This window comes from Melospiza georgiana, chromosome 3, assembly GCF_028018845.1.
Source record: "Melospiza georgiana isolate bMelGeo1 chromosome 3, bMelGeo1.pri, whole genome shotgun sequence".
In the NCBI taxonomy this organism is placed as follows: Eukaryota; Metazoa; Chordata; class Aves; order Passeriformes; family Passerellidae; genus Melospiza; species Melospiza georgiana.
Genome location: NC_080432.1, coordinates 52,533,323 through 52,549,655, shown reverse-complemented (window position 1 = coordinate 52,549,655; position 16,333 = coordinate 52,533,323). Strand labels below are relative to the sequence as shown.

Here is a 16,333-nt window from a genome sequence, read left to right as displayed (position 1 = left end):
GGGGTAAAGAGCCCATTTTTTTTTTTTTTTTAATAATAATACAGCTGAAAATCTAGTGTCTGGAAAAGCTTGCTTTTGACTTCCTCCTCCTTTTCAATGTAATACAAAAATTAAATCTTTTACTTGACCTGGACAGAAAAACATCCCAACTTTCTTCTGTAAACTTCTGAATGAATTGACTTCCTGTTAGTGCTGGAGCAGCTGAGCTTAATTTATCGTTAATAACAACAAAAACCACTTCAGAAAGTCTTATGTGTGCCCGTTGCATCCAGATTAAAACCCTATCAGATCATGTCATACAAGTGCTGCAGCTCTGGTGCTGTCAGATGTGGGAGTCCTGATGAAGCTATTCAGAGAGAAATGAGAATTTACCTTCGAATTTACCTTCTTTTTTTTTGTTTGTTTTTGTTTTTTCCTTCCCATCTCACAGATCTTTACTCAAATGGGTTTGAGAAAATCTAATTTGTTTACAGATTGAAGTTTTTTTGGAGGAAGAGTCTTTCAATGTGCAAAACTTGTGCTAGAAACATACTCCTTCCTTATTTTTTGGCTTTTTATATTTTAGATGGAGACAGTTAACAAGGCCTCATGGTTCCTGGATAGGCAATTAATAAAATAATTGGAATTTTTAATCCAAATAGACACTTATTAGTTAGATCATTTCACCTGGCCTCTGTCAGTTTGTATATTAATGAGTATATGGAATTGTATGTATGTGGGACTATATTTTTATTTCTACATTTGGCTTTACTTCAGCTTCTGTCCAGAAACACAAGTGCTGAAATTAAAAAAATAAGAGACACTGTTGCCTGACTTCTGAAGATCTGAGAATTTCTAAGGTCACACTTCTGACCTCAGCAGAGTGTGTCCTGAGAAGCAGCTAAAAGAGTTGGTTATTTTATTTCCAATTGATTATTTTTCCAATCATTAAAAAGTCTTGTAAAGACCAAACTGAACCATTGATCCTGTTGTTCACTACCCCTCCAATGCTCAGATGCACTTAGGGGCAGATAAGAAATATTTGCATGGAGCGCAATAAAAAGAGTACAAGTTTAACTACAAATTTTACTTTATTTTAATTAAAATTTCACACTGTCAGAATACAAAGCATAGGAGACTGTAACAGGAAAAACTGTCTTTTTTTGTAATAGCAACAGATTTTCAGCTGTATGAACTTTATTCTTCAGCTGCATCTTAGGCAAGTTATTCATGACTTATGGCATGAATGGCACCAAATTGATTCCTTTCTTAAATTTAATTGATGGCAATAACTTTAAGACACTGCACATTCCTAGACACAAATGAGACTTTTTTTTTCATGTAAAGCTGGTCAGAATATGAAGAGATATGTACTCACTGATTCTAACTTTTCACCCATCTTTAACTGAATATATGAGGTCAATTAATAACATTGAAAATGTTTTTCTTTTTTGTGAAGTGGTAAAGGCTTAAAAACTGAAAATTTCCAAAGCTAGCTCAAACAATTGCAGGTGAAATAGATATGAAGTGCTTTCAGCTAGTAATTTTCATTAGATTTCCTGAACCATAGTATCTGTTCTCCTGTTGAATGCAGTAAGTCTTGTAAGCAGAAATCCAGTACTCACCTATACAAAACATTTGCTTTTACAGGTATTTCTAGTCAGGAAGATAAAAGGTTCTGATGCAGGCCAGCTTTATGCCATGAAGGTACTTAAGAAGGCAACTCTAAAAGGTAAGGATTGTGACAGTGGCTGCAGTCTCTATTTCTATGCTGCATAGTAATTTATTTTTCTTGCTATTTTCTACATTGTTACTGCCTTGCAGTATATGAATGCATAAATGTGTCTGCCATCCTCCAAAATTCTGCCTCACTGTAGGTGAATATTCTAAAAAGAACTTAAAAATATGTTACCTATACAATGTGAGAGGAGGAAAACAGGTTTGCAGCTTCCCAGCTGCATGCTTGCTTTATTTTCTAGGTGTTATTTTTAGGACTTCTATTTGGTATATATTCAGTTGTATTTAAGTGTCACTATCTTTCTGTTGCTGAAGTAAATGAGAATATTGCTAAAGTAAAACCTGGCTCCTACTGGGCAGAATGGCCTTCCCAGCTGGTGCTTCTCTCTGTGTGCCTGAAAAACCATGGGAACATGTTCCCAAGTGTGAGGAGGCATTCTGAGACCATTTAGATCATGCTGTTTCCTAGCTCATGGGCTGTAGGAGGCCAGGGCCAAAAGACTCATGTTTAAAGCTGGTTCTTCTCTTCTGGGGCCACTGCCTGCTACAGACAAAAAATGAAATTGGTAGTCAAGCCCAGGACTGAAAAGCAAAGAGGGTAAGTTCAGTCTCAGCTGAAGTCCTTAATGATTGTTCCTGCACAGACTAAGGAGGTTGCAGTCATCTTTTTGTTTCCCTGACCTAGCACTGTTCCGATCTTTCCCTCAAAAGCCTGACACTTCTTGCAGGTAAAGAGGAGAGCATTCATTTTGTCTGGAGCAGATATTTTGCTTTGTCTTGGAGAGTGTGGTTTTGTGCAATGCGGTGTAGTGACTAAATTCCTGTCCTAATGCAAAGAATAATCATTAAGGGACCAGATAGTTCTGATCACTTAAAAATACAGATTTCTATAGCATGCCTTGCTTTGGGGAACCAAAATATGAATAAAGCCACCAGTTAAGCAAGCTAGAGCTGCTGCAGGTGGTGTCAGGCAGAGCCAGCCCCTCTTCTGGGTACTGGTTTAGATGGGGAATGGGCACACCAGCCCTTTAGACAGTCCTTTCCCCTCAGAAAGCCTTTTCAGGAAAACATGAGTTTGAAGCAATGCTGGCGTGCTTATCTTGTTGTTTGGGATCCAGAGGGGAATGTTTATTCCAGCAGAACGACCCAGGGTAAATAAACAAACAGTGCTGGACACAAGTACATGCAAAGGAATAGGTCAGGCCTGTGCACATCACGTGTATGGCAGAGTGATTCTCTGGCTTCTCAACCAGGAACAGCACCCTGAAGTGCCCAAACCCAGCTGAACTCAGCTGTCAGAGTCTTCCCCACTGGGGAATGTCATCTTCTGATGGTGTCTGAGCAAGGTCTGTGTAACCCCTCAGGCACCAGGATGTACCTGAAACTTGCTCCTGTTTCTTTTGACGATACAGTTTTTTTACCAAAAGGGAAAACTGTGTATTCCCTCTTTTTCTGTGTAACTCTAAGGAGTATTTAGCAGGAAGAGCTTTGGCACAGGGGATGGATTTTTTTTTTTTTTTTTTTGCATCCCCAAACACTTTATTGTTACTTAATATTTGATGGTGAAATATGTAAAAACACTAGATTCCACTGTAAAAGAAAAGACCTGTATTGTGGCAGTATTTCAGGAAATGTCAAAATTTAGGTTTTTAAGTACCCAATGTGTTCCATCAAGTTTCTCTTCTGTCAAGAACAAGAACCTCTTTGCAGTTCTGTGGTTCTTTATAGCACAGAAAGGCTATTCATTGTCTTCTCAAGTATGGATCACAAAATCCAAAATTTGAGGCTACTTTGTGATTTTGGTGGATTGCATTTCTCTCCCATTCAGACTACTTACCCCTCTGACTGCTAGCTTTGAACTTCCCATTAATCTCAAGATAAAACCAGCACAGGGGTAGGAACTAATTTGCCTGCACCAGTTTCTACAAATAAGTTGAAACTGACAGCTAGTTAACTCAAAGTGCAAAAATAAAGACAGAACCCCATTGGCAACAGGGTGAGTGAGACGAGCAACAATGAGGATTGCTGTCAGTAAGCTTCCATGTAAACTTTTGGCACAGAGATAATATTTCTGACAGCTTAATTTCATCTTTTAAGTGAGAGTGCTGTGTTATTGCTGACTACCTACACTCAGAAAGGCTGGAAGTCACTCCAATTTGAAGTATTTATTACCCTGTCTAGCAGTGGGAGCAAAGCTACAGCTATGTTAGCACTGCATTCAGCATTCACTGACACAAGGCACACTACCAGGCAAATTTCAGAATGATTTTGCTTCCTGACCTGCAGCCTGCACAAGTACCACACAGAGCAGGAAATTCAGAGATCTCCATGCCAAATTCCACTGGCAAGGCCAGACAGCCCTAAATGTAACAACAATTATTTTCTATAGTGAAATAAATTTGCAAAGCAGGTAAATAGAGAATTCAGAAAGAAAATAAAAGAGGATGGTATAGCAAAGTTGATTTTTTTTCCTGGATTAGTCTGCAGAAATAAAACCTGGATAAGTAAGAGACCTTCAGGAGTGATGGTACTTGCTCTGAGGAACAACCCTAGTAGGTCCTGTTGGGGGATTTCCTGCCCTGGGCGCCTGACTGTGGCTGGTAATGTTTAGGAAAAAGCAGAAGTACAAAATGGTGCTTTCTCCAGTGAGCCTGTTGCCTCCTGCCCCTTTCCAGGGTACCTGCCCCTTGTTAGCATGAGCCCAACTTCAGCAACAGCAAAAGTTAGTATAAAAGGGCACAGCAAGCAGCAGCAGAATTCTTCAAGCATTTACAGTTCAAAAATGGTTTTTTATACAAAAGAGACTTTGTAGATCAATCACATGTGTAGATTTGAGCTTGGAAAAGATCTGCTAATCAGCAGGACCACTCCTGCTGTGAAGGGAAAATTAGGCTCCAGAATATTACAGTTTAGATTGTGAAAGTTTGCAGAGGCATGTGCTGTACACACGAATATTTGTGAAAATTAAATTATTCTTAAATTAATGAAGGTTTATTTTAAAATTAGGATATATCTGAATAAGCACCTGTAACAGCATGGATCCTTGAAAGAAAAAAAGCCACTGTTACTTTTTGTTCTAAATGAGAGCATCACACATAAGTTTCTTTCCTTTCTGCCTCATTTCCATTTTCAGGAGCTTGTGGGTATCTGATTTTAAAGCAGAAAGCTTTCTGAAGAAACTAGATAAACATTTCATTCTAATTATTACCTTTAGGAAAACCTTTTTCAAAATGTTTTAGGATGTTATGTGTGTTAGGTGCCAGATATGGAATACATCAGATTTAAGGTTGCGTGTATGTGTAACTGTAACTTGTCTCTCTGTCAAATATTGTGTATTACAGTACATTACTTTAATAGCTTCCTTTGCAAGTATAAGCCCTTTTGGGACATCCAGGTGCTCAAGGATATTTAGGCATTTAAAAAACTTCCAGGAGTGAGACTTTTGCCCTTCATGTTATTAAATAGTACTCTTAAAATGCCATATTAAAATGTTGCTTTCAACATTGTATATTTCATTAAAATCAGAGTTTTAGATAAAAAGTTGACAGAAAATAAAGTTGATCTATATGTTTCAGTGCTTACAGAGATCTATCAGTGAGTCTCTACTGCCCATCCTGCTAACATTGTAAATCTGAGGGAACCAGAAATCAACCAGGGTGTGTTTATTCTGTGTATATGTGTGTCTGGTATTCACCAGCAAAGCTGGAACAGAGGGACAGGGCAAGCTGACTGTTCTGATTCATTCAGTATTTGTCTCGAGGTATCTCAGGCTCCATCAGCTTTACTGAATGTGCTTCAGAATTCCATGATGAAGAGTTGTTTAGATTGGTTACGGTGTAAGCCTCATTAAACACCCGTGAAATGCCCATAAATCCCCAGCAGGTTGCTCTGCTGGAATGTAAGGGAGCTTGAAAATCAAAGACTCGTTCCTGCAGCAGACGTGCAATCTAAGAGAAAAGGGCATGAAGCCATGATTCACTGACATAATGCTCATGAACATCATATATATTGCAGTGATGATGTAGGGAGGGTTATGTGATGGATCATGAGGATGCACTTTGCACCTGCCCATCTGGTTGGCAGTGGTGTGTGTAAGTCTTGGCACTGGAAGATGTTTGACCCTCAGAATGCAATCTACCTTTTTGTGATTATAGGGTTTAGAAATGATAATCTCTTTTGTAAAAACCTCTAAAGTGCTTTGCAGCTTATGATCCCCTGAGTTTAAGCCAGCAGGCTTAGGGGGTTGCTGGTGTGTGGTGGTTACAGGTGCAGCGAGCTGTGAGAGCAGCTTTGGTGGCTCACAGAGAGCTTGGCTGTTCTCGGGGATGGAGAATCGAAAATATCACTTGCACCCAAAATCCAACAACTAACTTAGATGTTACCAGGGAAAGTGGGATTTCTGTCTGAACCACTGGTAAAATTGTAGTGCTGGTTTCCCTGGCTGGATGCCAACCAAAGTGGCTTCTTCAGTTTTCCTCTGGATGTAACTTAGTTTCCCTGTAATAAATGTGGTTATCAGATACAGAATCTAGTGGTTTCCCTCTGGTTTGAAAGGAATAAAATGTCAACAAAATGAGAAACGGTAGACAATTTTACCCTATAAAGCAGGACTCAGAAAGAGTCTTCACCTCAGGTAAAACTTGCTCCATTGTGCTGAGGTTTTCAAGGTGTCTTTTTCTATTTTGTACAGTCCTTGTGTTTTGGTGAGAGGTCCTGGTATTTAACCAGGTTCACCATTTAAATTTTGGTTTGTTATTTTTTCTTAAAGTATTCTGCTTTATTTTTTATATCTTCTTGGACCTCTTATTACCCGCTTCTGAAAAATTCTTCAGGGAAGTCCTGTCCCCTGGGCAGTCCAGACCCCGCAGCAGAGATATCCTTGCCCTGAAGTTTGGAGGAAAGTTTATGTGCTCTGCACCCTTGGAGCTGCTGCTTATGCATGGCTTCTTTAGTCTGAGAATTGTAACCCTCCAAATGTCAGGGCTCTGAGCTCAGAAAAACATAAACATTGCTGGACCTGTAAGTGCCCTTAAAGATCCAGCTGAGACGTAGACTCTTCCTCTCCACAAATAGCCATACACTGATTTTTCAGTCTTGGAAAGAAATAGCAACTTCTGTGTGCACAAGCACAAAAATATTTGATTTCTCTGTATATTTCCCAGTGGCTCTAAATTGTAAAGATCAGCCTAGTATGTATCTTTTTGTGTGGGCTAGGAGTCAAAAAGTGCTGTGGAACAGGCCAACATTCCTCACAGTTTAGGAGTAAATTGGATTTAGTAGCTGCCATCTGAGGCAGCAGACCTTTCTTTCTTCTCTGGGAGTTTTGAAAATGAAACCAAGAAGTTCTTCAACAATCAGTGCTTGGGGCTCACTTTTGGGCTGTGTTTTTACTGTGCCTTTGCAAATTTATTTGCAGACCACCTATTCCTTCCTCCCCTTAAAAGTCAGCTGGGCTAGGGCTTGCTTTCTGAAGGAAGAGAGGGCTGATTCTAATGGGCTGTGGAGAATAACCTCTGTTTTTGTATTATAAGGAAAATGAACTGTGTTTGGGCAACTCATTGTGTGTCAGTAAATATTATAGGGGGTCCTAGCCTGAATATACAGCAGACTGAACAGGTCAAAAACCACAAAAAGCATTGCTGAATGTTTGTTTTCATAGCATTTGCTGAAGTGTTCATTGAGCTTGTAGCTTCTGGGTTAGATACTTAGTACTCTTTAATGACTCTGTACAGTGTTTGGATTCAGATTTGGATGAGAAGGGAAAACTTTTGCCTATAAATATAAACAGAACACGCATCACTTAAAGATTTTATTATTTGTTTAATTCAAACCATGTGGGAGTTTGCATTGTATGAAGTCCTGATTAAATTATAGTGTCTTCATAATGCCAAGTGCATTGTGAAGATCCTGTTAGGAGGCAAAAAAATTCCCACTGCTATTATGTAGAAGAAATTAACACTGGATGTTAAAAATGCTCTCTATTTTGTAGCAAGGGGACATTTTGGCTCATTTGTTTTTATACAAAAACCTGTTGTTCCTTTTGGGGTTTTCTTAACTGCCAAAGAAAATTGAACTTTCTCCTTGTGAAAATATTGGCTCTTGAGTCCTGTATAGGATCCAGAGAGGGACAGCAAAGCTGGTGAAGGGTCTGAAGCACAAGACGTGGGAGAAGCTGCTGAGGGGGCTGGGAATGTTTAGCCTGGAGAAAAGGAGGTTCGAGGGTGAACTTATCACTCTCTACAACCACTTTAAAGGGAGTGAAAGGTTGGCCTCTTCTTCCTGGCAGCTGCTGATAGGATGAGAGGACATGGTCTTAATCTGCCCTTGGGGAGGTTTAGGTTGGACACTAGGAAGAATTTCTTCATAGGAAAATGCTGAATGTGGCCCTGAATGCCATGGTCTAATTGACATAGGGGTCTTCAGTCATAGGTTGGACTCTGTGATCCCAGAGGTCTTTTCCAACCTGGATGGTTCTGTGATTCTGTTAAAACTGCTGCTCACTTTGCTGAACAGCGGGTTCTTCCTGTTGTCCAAAGCAGGGCAGAATTATCAAGTCTTTGCCTAAATATTGGTAAAAATTTAAAGTCAAACTCTCTTTCTCCCTGTCAATCAAACAGAGTGATTCAGATAGGAGCACACACTTCTGTGCTTCTGATTTCTGCTGTAGGTAAATGCAGCAATATTTCCCAGTCCTCTCCTGTCCAGACTTTTCTTCCAGTGTAACTCTGCTGTTACAATATAATCAAATTATAGCTCCATGCACAGTTGTGTGTCCACTTGGAGTGCAGCTTCAGCCACTTGGTATGCTGCTGCCTGAAACAGCTTTGTTTTATTCTCCCCAAAGAGCACACAGGACAGGACTCAGATGCAAACTCCAGCTTTCTTCATGAGCAGTTCAGCAGCAGAAAGTGTGGTGTGGTGGGTGTCCTAGCATCCAACAGCATTGGTGCTTGGGTTTGAGCCTTTGAAGGAATTGTTCCAGTCATCTCCCTTTGCCATGCCGTGGTTTGCCAAGCACAGCGGTTTGGGAGCACACAGACAGAATTCCCTCCTGATGGAGCTCACTCAGGAGCCCACCCAGTGCCCTCCTGCCTCTCGTGCCCATTCAAGTCAGGGCCCCAAAGTGCCACAGAAAAGGTGGGGCAACCTCAGGTCCCAGCACACTCTGTTATTTTCCCTAGATTGGAACCACGGTGCTTATTAGTGCACCCAGAGGTTTAAGCCAAAGTTTCAGACTTTGCTGTGAAGACATAGAATGCAGCCATGTTGTGTTTTTCACAAGGTATAGCACAGAGCTGTCTTAAATTTTTCCATCTTTTTGCTGGGCTAAGGTGCCCACGCCCTTGACTTTTAATCCTTGAGCAGTTCCATGGGCCTTAACAGTATCTCAGGGTTGCATTATTCAGGTTTTCCTGTGAAGATTCTCTAGAGAGGACAAAGGTGATTCAAATCTGAAGTCAGAGGAAGAAAGCACTGAAAAAGCCTGCTGATTTCTTTGGCATAAAATATATATTCTTTACCTGTGATCACACTATGTAAGATTGTTCTAAATGTTTGTTGAGTCACTCTTCTGTCAGTGAAATACAGAAAGAATGATATTTTTAAATAGAAGAACCTGCAGCAGCTCATGCTGGTTGCATCTGAATTTGCTCCCTGGCTATCCTGGACAGTAAAGGAATGGTAGCTGGTTTTTTGGGTTTTTTTTCAGGAATGAGTAGTTCATCATACTTATGGCTTTTCTGATGGTAGAAAGCAATTTTTCAAATCATCTTATAATTTTCAGTCAATTTGCCATCTACCTCTTTCAAGTTTGAATTGATCTGTGTACTTGCCATGGTGAATAAGCAGCAATGGAGATAACTTGAAACTGCAGCTCCTGTAGGTACCACTGTTAAAAGGTTTTCAGACCCAAACCCATTCTTCAAACTCTCTATCATAGACTTGATCAAGAGTTTCACTATGGCTTGTCTTCCATTGGATTATTCTTTTTATCATATTGATTGCATTATATATCTAATGACAGATATTTGCAGTTACTCCCAAATTGGCTCTTGTTTTACAGAAAGATCACAGTTGATTTTTTTTATTGTCGAGTAGCAGATTGCTGTTAATTGCTTTTGCTGTGGATACAGGAATAGAGAGACTACACAGGCAGTTGCTCTGAAGCCACGAGTGAAATGTTTATCCTGTTTGAAAATGTGATGCAATCCCACTTTATCTGTAGAAAAAAATCCTTTTACCAGGAAAGGAGTGGGAGGTGCAGTGGCCTTTGTGAGCCCTCACACCCTTCATCAACACTAGCTGGAGAGCAGAGAGAGGAGAGAAACACACAGCTTAATTTAATTGGAACAAATCTATGCAGACTGACATGAAGCTTCAGCTAAAATAATGAGGCTGTCACTGCTGTGTACAGTGTTCTGCCTGAGCCAAGAACCTGGGAATGAGGACTAGATGACCTTCAGGACAGTCACAGAGGCTCAGTGGTTCTCCTTTGGAAGCAGGCCTCGTGTCCTTGCCTGGATCTGTGCCAGGTGACCCCACTGGTGTGGTGCTCTGGGAGGGAGCCCTGTGCCTCGCACGGCTACTGAGGCATCATCTGGAAGGCACCTGAAGAAGTCCATGGCCCACCCCTGACCTAGGGTTATGCTTTTGTGTCATTCCTCACAGATGTTTGCCTAACGCATTCTAAGGCTGTCTCTAGCACTGTATTATTGCAAAATGCTTCCTCACACATCTGTCCAGTGTCTGCCTTGCCACAGCTGGAGCTGTTAATTCATCTCTTCTCTCTCAAGAACAGTTTCCTTTTTGCAATTTTCTTCTGCGTCTTGAACTTTCCATCTTCTGTAGGCTGAGAATCTTTTCTTTTCCTTTCTTAGTGTTCATTTTTCCTAGATCCTCATTTTAGAAGATTTAGTTATATGCTAGGTAAGTCAGGGGTGACATTATCTGCTCTAGCTGCATGTCCTACCTTTCAGGTCCTCTGTGAGTGCTTTTTTATTTCAGAGCAGAGACACTCCTACTCTACCACAAAGACTATTGAAAATTTAGGGGGTGTAATTAAACTGATAGAAATGTCTTGCTGCAAAGACAGCAGAGTGGTCAGATTGTTGAGGTGTTTGTTCCTCTGAGGGGTCCCATTCAGAGAAAGTTCCTAGAAGAAGCGCTTGGGTGGATGGACTTGTAAAATTGTGTGATTCTTGGGGTGTCCTGTGCAAGGCCAGGAGTTGGTCTTGTGCCCTGATGGGTTCCCTCTGCCTCTCAGCATATTCTGTGAGTCCATGGTGCTGTGAGGATTTCTGGAGGGTGGTTGCCTGCAGCTGACTCCTTCTTCCAAGTGTTTAATTTAAGAATGAAGCACATTATGAGTGGACAGGGTATTCCCAGGCCAGCTGGGCTTTACCAGTGACAACAAAACACTGGTCACTGTTTTACCTTCCCTGCTGCCCTTTTTCTTCTGTCTTTCTAGCTGGTGTTTTGTAAGCCAAATGGAAATCATATGAAAGTCTACTTTTCTGGTTTTCTTTTGTCTTGTCTTGAGGCTTGAAATTTTTTGCATCTTATTTGTCTTGCACTGTCTTAAAGGAGCTTTGTAAGCTGTGTGCTTGCTTGCAATGCTTCTAATTTTAAGAGACCCACTGCCAAAAAAGAGAAGCTATTGCTGGCAACCCATCATGTCAGCTGTGCAGCATGTCAGTGAACCTCTGGAAGTCTTTTAATCCTGCCTGACGTCCAGGAGCTTGCTGTTGGTACCACAAGGCTGTGAATTACAGGAAGAGAAAAATTGCTCTTTTGGCAAATACAGACTGAGATGCTCTTAGTCTTCATCTCCTTTGAATTATGTCATGTAATCTGTTCTTTCATGGCAGGCTGTGTCTAGCATGGGAGCTGGTACCTCAGTTTAGGAGTTACAAGACTTCGGCTGTGCTCACATTTCTGCTGCCAGCCTGCTTCATGAGCACCACCCAGCTACCCTTACTGCTGCTCCATCTCCATGGCTGGAACGCTAACCCAGTTATGCCAGCCTGCTCTTCACAGTGCTCGCTGCTCTTTGGAGGAGCAATAGTTGGATATTAATGGAGATGTTATTTACACCCCTCCTCACTAAAGTGCCATCTATTGCGTTATGGAATTTAATGGCTAAAGATTCCAAACAAAGAAATTGTTAGGAAATGTGTCTTGTGTATAATGCATTGATTATGTGGAATAATCAGAACTATGAATCAGCTCTGCTTTTGAATAAATTTACAGCTGTAGTGGAAAGCTAAACTGAAAATACAATAGCTAAATATCCCTGGGATTTTTAACCTCCCTGATGGACTCTGCAAGTCTTTGGCTGTGGTACAAATCCATTATCTATATGACAAGCATTTGTTTGTTCTCTTCATTGAATAAGTTGCACCATTTGTAACAGCCAGGATAATTACTATTTAACCAAGTTCAGCTGCCTGCAACTGCAGTGCATTTGTAGTTGGTTGGAAACCAAATTCGTAAGCATCATCTGGGAGTTGCATCCAACTGCTTTTATTGGTTCCCATAACAGCAGAAAAACCTTATTTCCTTTCAAGCATGAGGACAGATTAACAGTGAGGTCAGCGCTGTCACTTGATGCCATATGAAGTCAGAGTGACAGCAGAGGAGGGGTCAGTTGCACTGGTGATGGTTTTCCTCACAGCACTGCAGTTGGATCCCTTGTAAACCTTCACCAAACAGCTGGGCAGGCATTCTGCTGCTCTTGGAGGTGTGCTAGCACTTGGCTGGCTCTCCATGAAAGTTAGATGGCACAGTGTGGGGGATTACCAGCTGGGATTTGTTTCTACAGAAGCGCAATTATTCTGTGTTTTCACATTTTTCATGTAGGTCACACATGTCAGTTTCAGCTTCCGCGTGGCGGTGGCGTTTGCTCCAAAATGAAGGTTTTGATGATTGAGGAGAGACCAGCAATCAGCATCAATGACAGCCTCTCCTTTCTGTTTTCTCTATAGCATTTTCTGTCTGCATGCAATAATAATTGACACACTCAAAAGGTTTCCATGGCACATTAATTTAACTGACATTTTCTCAGCAGCAGTAGATTACTTTTGTAAATTCAGGCAAAGCCTGAGTTGTTCAGACAATTGTAGTGTGTCCCTGGTCATCTTTCAGATCTTTGTATGGGTTATGACATAGTTGCCATTGAGAAGGAATTGTCTTCATCAACACTGTAAACTCAGAACTGACTTTTCTGCTGAAAGCGAGCCTACATTTCCTTTTTCTGTTTCATATATCCCCTTCTAATTATATTCCTTTCTTTCCTTTTGTTTTGATAAATTAATCTTCATCCTACATTTTTATATCCTTTAAATATTTATCTTCTATATAGATTTTGTCAATGCTTATCTGTTCAAATTTGGTTTCATTATGAATATAATAAGCTCTGAAATGTAAAATGTCAATGTCATACAGCTAGGTAATATCCTGATCCTTGTATGCTATCATGAGAAAGAAATATTTGCAAGTGTACATTTAGAAGTATTGTTTTGTATTTTTGCTTTCACATGGTGTTCCCAGCACAAAGAAAGCAACTTCCAAAGCAAAGTTTTGAGGAAGCCTGGAAGTTTGCACTGTGTTTGTGAGGGGTATGGTTTGCTAGCAGTCACTGGAAGGAGTGATGGTCACAGGGCTGGGTGGCCCCAGAGGGGCTGCATTTCCCCTCTGCCTTACCCACAGCTATCACCCACAGGGTAAGAGCCTTAGAGATCAATGATTCTTGATAAGGCTCTCTAAGACCTCAGAATTAAAAGCACTGTGTGGGAACTAAACTGCTTGTGGTTATTCAGAGGATTTTCAAGTTCACTTCCAATATGAATTTTTGGTTTCTGGTATTTTTGTCACTTTGGTGGAATGTTCTGATATAATGCTATGGGCATTAATCCTGCTATAAATGCTGTGTTTCAGACAGCCTTCCAAACAGTTGTGCATAATAATGAAATCTAGATGGTTCTGTTTTTTTTAAGATGTCCTTTATTGAGGTGGAGTCACTGCAGCAAAGTAGCACATAGTGAAAAGTGCAGTCTCATTCCCCTGCGGTCATGGAAGGCTGGTTTCTTACTAAATAGTTATTTAACTTTTCCTGTTCAGTTTTGTTTTAAAATGTGTCAGTAAGGAGGTTCCAGTCCCAAGCCATTGCTCTGCTCTATAGGGGTTCATGCAGTTACAGTTTGCCCAATACAGCCTACATTTCCTCTTTTTCTGTTTTACTTGCTTCCTCCTATTTATATTAATTTTTCATTTTATTTTGATAAATAAGTCTCTTTTGTCCATGTTTATATCCTTTAAATATTTATCTGCTCTCCTCCTGTCTCCCTGTAGTCATTGCTCAGTACTGTTTATGTTTAGCTTTTGGCAGTTTCTCAGTAACATAGGAGAAAAAATCCAAGATTTCCTTTTCTGTTAGGTATTCTTTCAGAGCTCAAGCAGCTACATATATTTTTAGAGCTGTATGTAGGGACTGAGATGTAGCTGGTGAGATCCTATTAATGTCAACAGCGGTTTTACTATTGACTGCTTTAGGGCCATGATTTCACCCAGAAACTCTCTAAACTTGGTCACATCTTCCACAACAATCCCTATACAGTAGTGGAGTCCAGGCTGAAAACCAAGTCACAATTGTTTGAGGACTCTGTTTCTCTTGTCAAAGGATAAAACAATAAATCAGCCTTTTTTGTTGTTGTTGTCTGTGTGACCAAGGCTTGCTGATTGCAAAGCTTTAATGAGCATGTTGGTAACAGCAAAAGAGCAGGCTTTTTTCTTATGCTCTAATTTAGGAAATGACCTTGCCTTGACTTCACACCCTGCTTGCTGGTGGCACTGGAGGCTTCTTGAGTGATAGACAGCCGTCTCACAGATGCTTTTTCATTTTTATGAGGCAAACATATCAGCAGAGCTGTATTAAGTATGTCTGCATCCCATCAGGTCCTGGGCAAAGCAGAGGTTTGTTTTGTCTCAATGTTAACATTAAATGCCACAATTTAACAGAACTATTTAAATTCTAAATTCCTGTCTCTTTTGTGTGCAGGTAGCATGAGTAACCTGGTTAACCTCATCCTGTGTGGTTTACAGACAGAATCTGCCTCAGGGCTTCATATCTCCTAAATGAAGTGTGCCTTCAGTGCTGGATGATAAGCCATTATACCAGCTTCCTCAGTGATGCCTTAAATACAGTAGTTATTTGTTTTGGAAACCAGAATTTTTGCAATTCAGTAACTGAAATGTTCATCCAGAAATTTTTGTTAGAACAAGTTGGATTGGACTGGCCCTGTGTTTACCACATCCAAGCAGCCTAATGGAAGCAGTGTTTAGAGTGAGAAGTCAGCATAGTGCAGTTGTGGTCTGGACAGCTTAGGGAGAATGTTAACATTTGCCTCCTGTCCTTTGACCAAATCCATCCAAACCCTCCCTTCTGAGAAAGGAACCTCTCACTGTCCAGCCACTGCCTCATGTTACCCATATCAGAGCTAAGCTGGTAAACAATTGCAAAAACCTCACTTCAAAACTTTGCATGTTTACCCTAAACCTGGAAGACATAGGGAATCTGTTTTAAAACTTCCTCATGCGTTTCTTTATTAATCATCTTCTGAATTTTTGTTACAACTGATAAAGAAAAGATGATTTCTGATAGTGTCTATCCATAGGAACAGGACAGTTGAGGGAAATTTTGCTTGACCAAATATCAGTATTAAACATTTCAGCAGAATTCTTTGGTTTGATTGTATATATTTTCAAACAATATTTTGTAGCTGTGCATTACAATTAGAGTTAAGAAGGAGGAGATAAAAAGATAAAATAAAACCCTTAACAAAGAGTACTTTGATGCAGCCAAAACAATTTTTCTCAATTTAATTTTAGCAAAACTTGCCGAATTTAGGCTTTCTGTTCCAGTTAGAGAACAAAAACCCACAGCAAAAACATCTTCAAAAATATTCAAAATTACAAGTTTCAAACAGACCTACAAAAAACATTTACTGGAATTACTTCAGCCTATGACTAAAACTGCCCTGGTGGTAAATGACAGCATCCCAGTACATATATTCTACACAGAAAGGAAATACCACATTTCCTCTCCTTCCAGGAATTCTCACTTAATATTTTATAAAAGATTATTGGTCTCATCCTTAACCATCTGAACTGGACCAGGCAGAAGGTTTCATACCATGCCATTAAACAAAGTAGTAGGGGCTCACATAATGAAAGAGAAGGGACTTGGGTCCCTTCACTCTCACACAGGGACACTTTCCCCTGAGTTGGTGTGCCAAGAGTTTTGGGGAGATCCTGTGCCACCCTCACCCCCTTTCACTTCTGCCAGGTCTTGCAAGTGAATTAGTAGTTACTCAAAGGTTCTGAAGGAGAGGAAATGCCCCTTTCAATACAAATGGCTTTTTCATCTGGTGGGACTGAATAAAGGGGAAATTTTTTTCCTGGAGAAGGGCTGGCATAAGAGGGAATATCTGCATTTTCATCCCTGAGCCAGTGTTCACTCCTCATACTTTTCAATCATAAAAGCTGTATTTTTGCCTTTGATGATTTGCTGCAGGAAGTATTTGTGGCGAATGCCAAAGCACAGACAGCTTTCACACTCCCA

At 40.4% G+C, this 16,333-nt stretch overlaps 1 protein-coding gene across 2 annotated transcripts in view; it reads left to right on the top strand.

Annotated features, from left to right (window-relative positions):
- The window catches only part of RPS6KA2 (ribosomal protein S6 kinase A2), a 274,831-nt gene that overhangs the window by 181,202 nt on the left and 77,296 nt on the right, over nucleotides 1–16,333 (top strand). For both annotated transcript variants that reach the window (XM_058021118.1, XM_058021119.1), the window contains one exon: nucleotides 1,630–1,711. In XM_058021118.1, coding sequence (XP_057877101.1) covers nucleotides 1,630–1,711 — 82 coding nt within the window. The remainder of the gene's footprint in view (nucleotides 1–1,629; nucleotides 1,712–16,333) is intronic.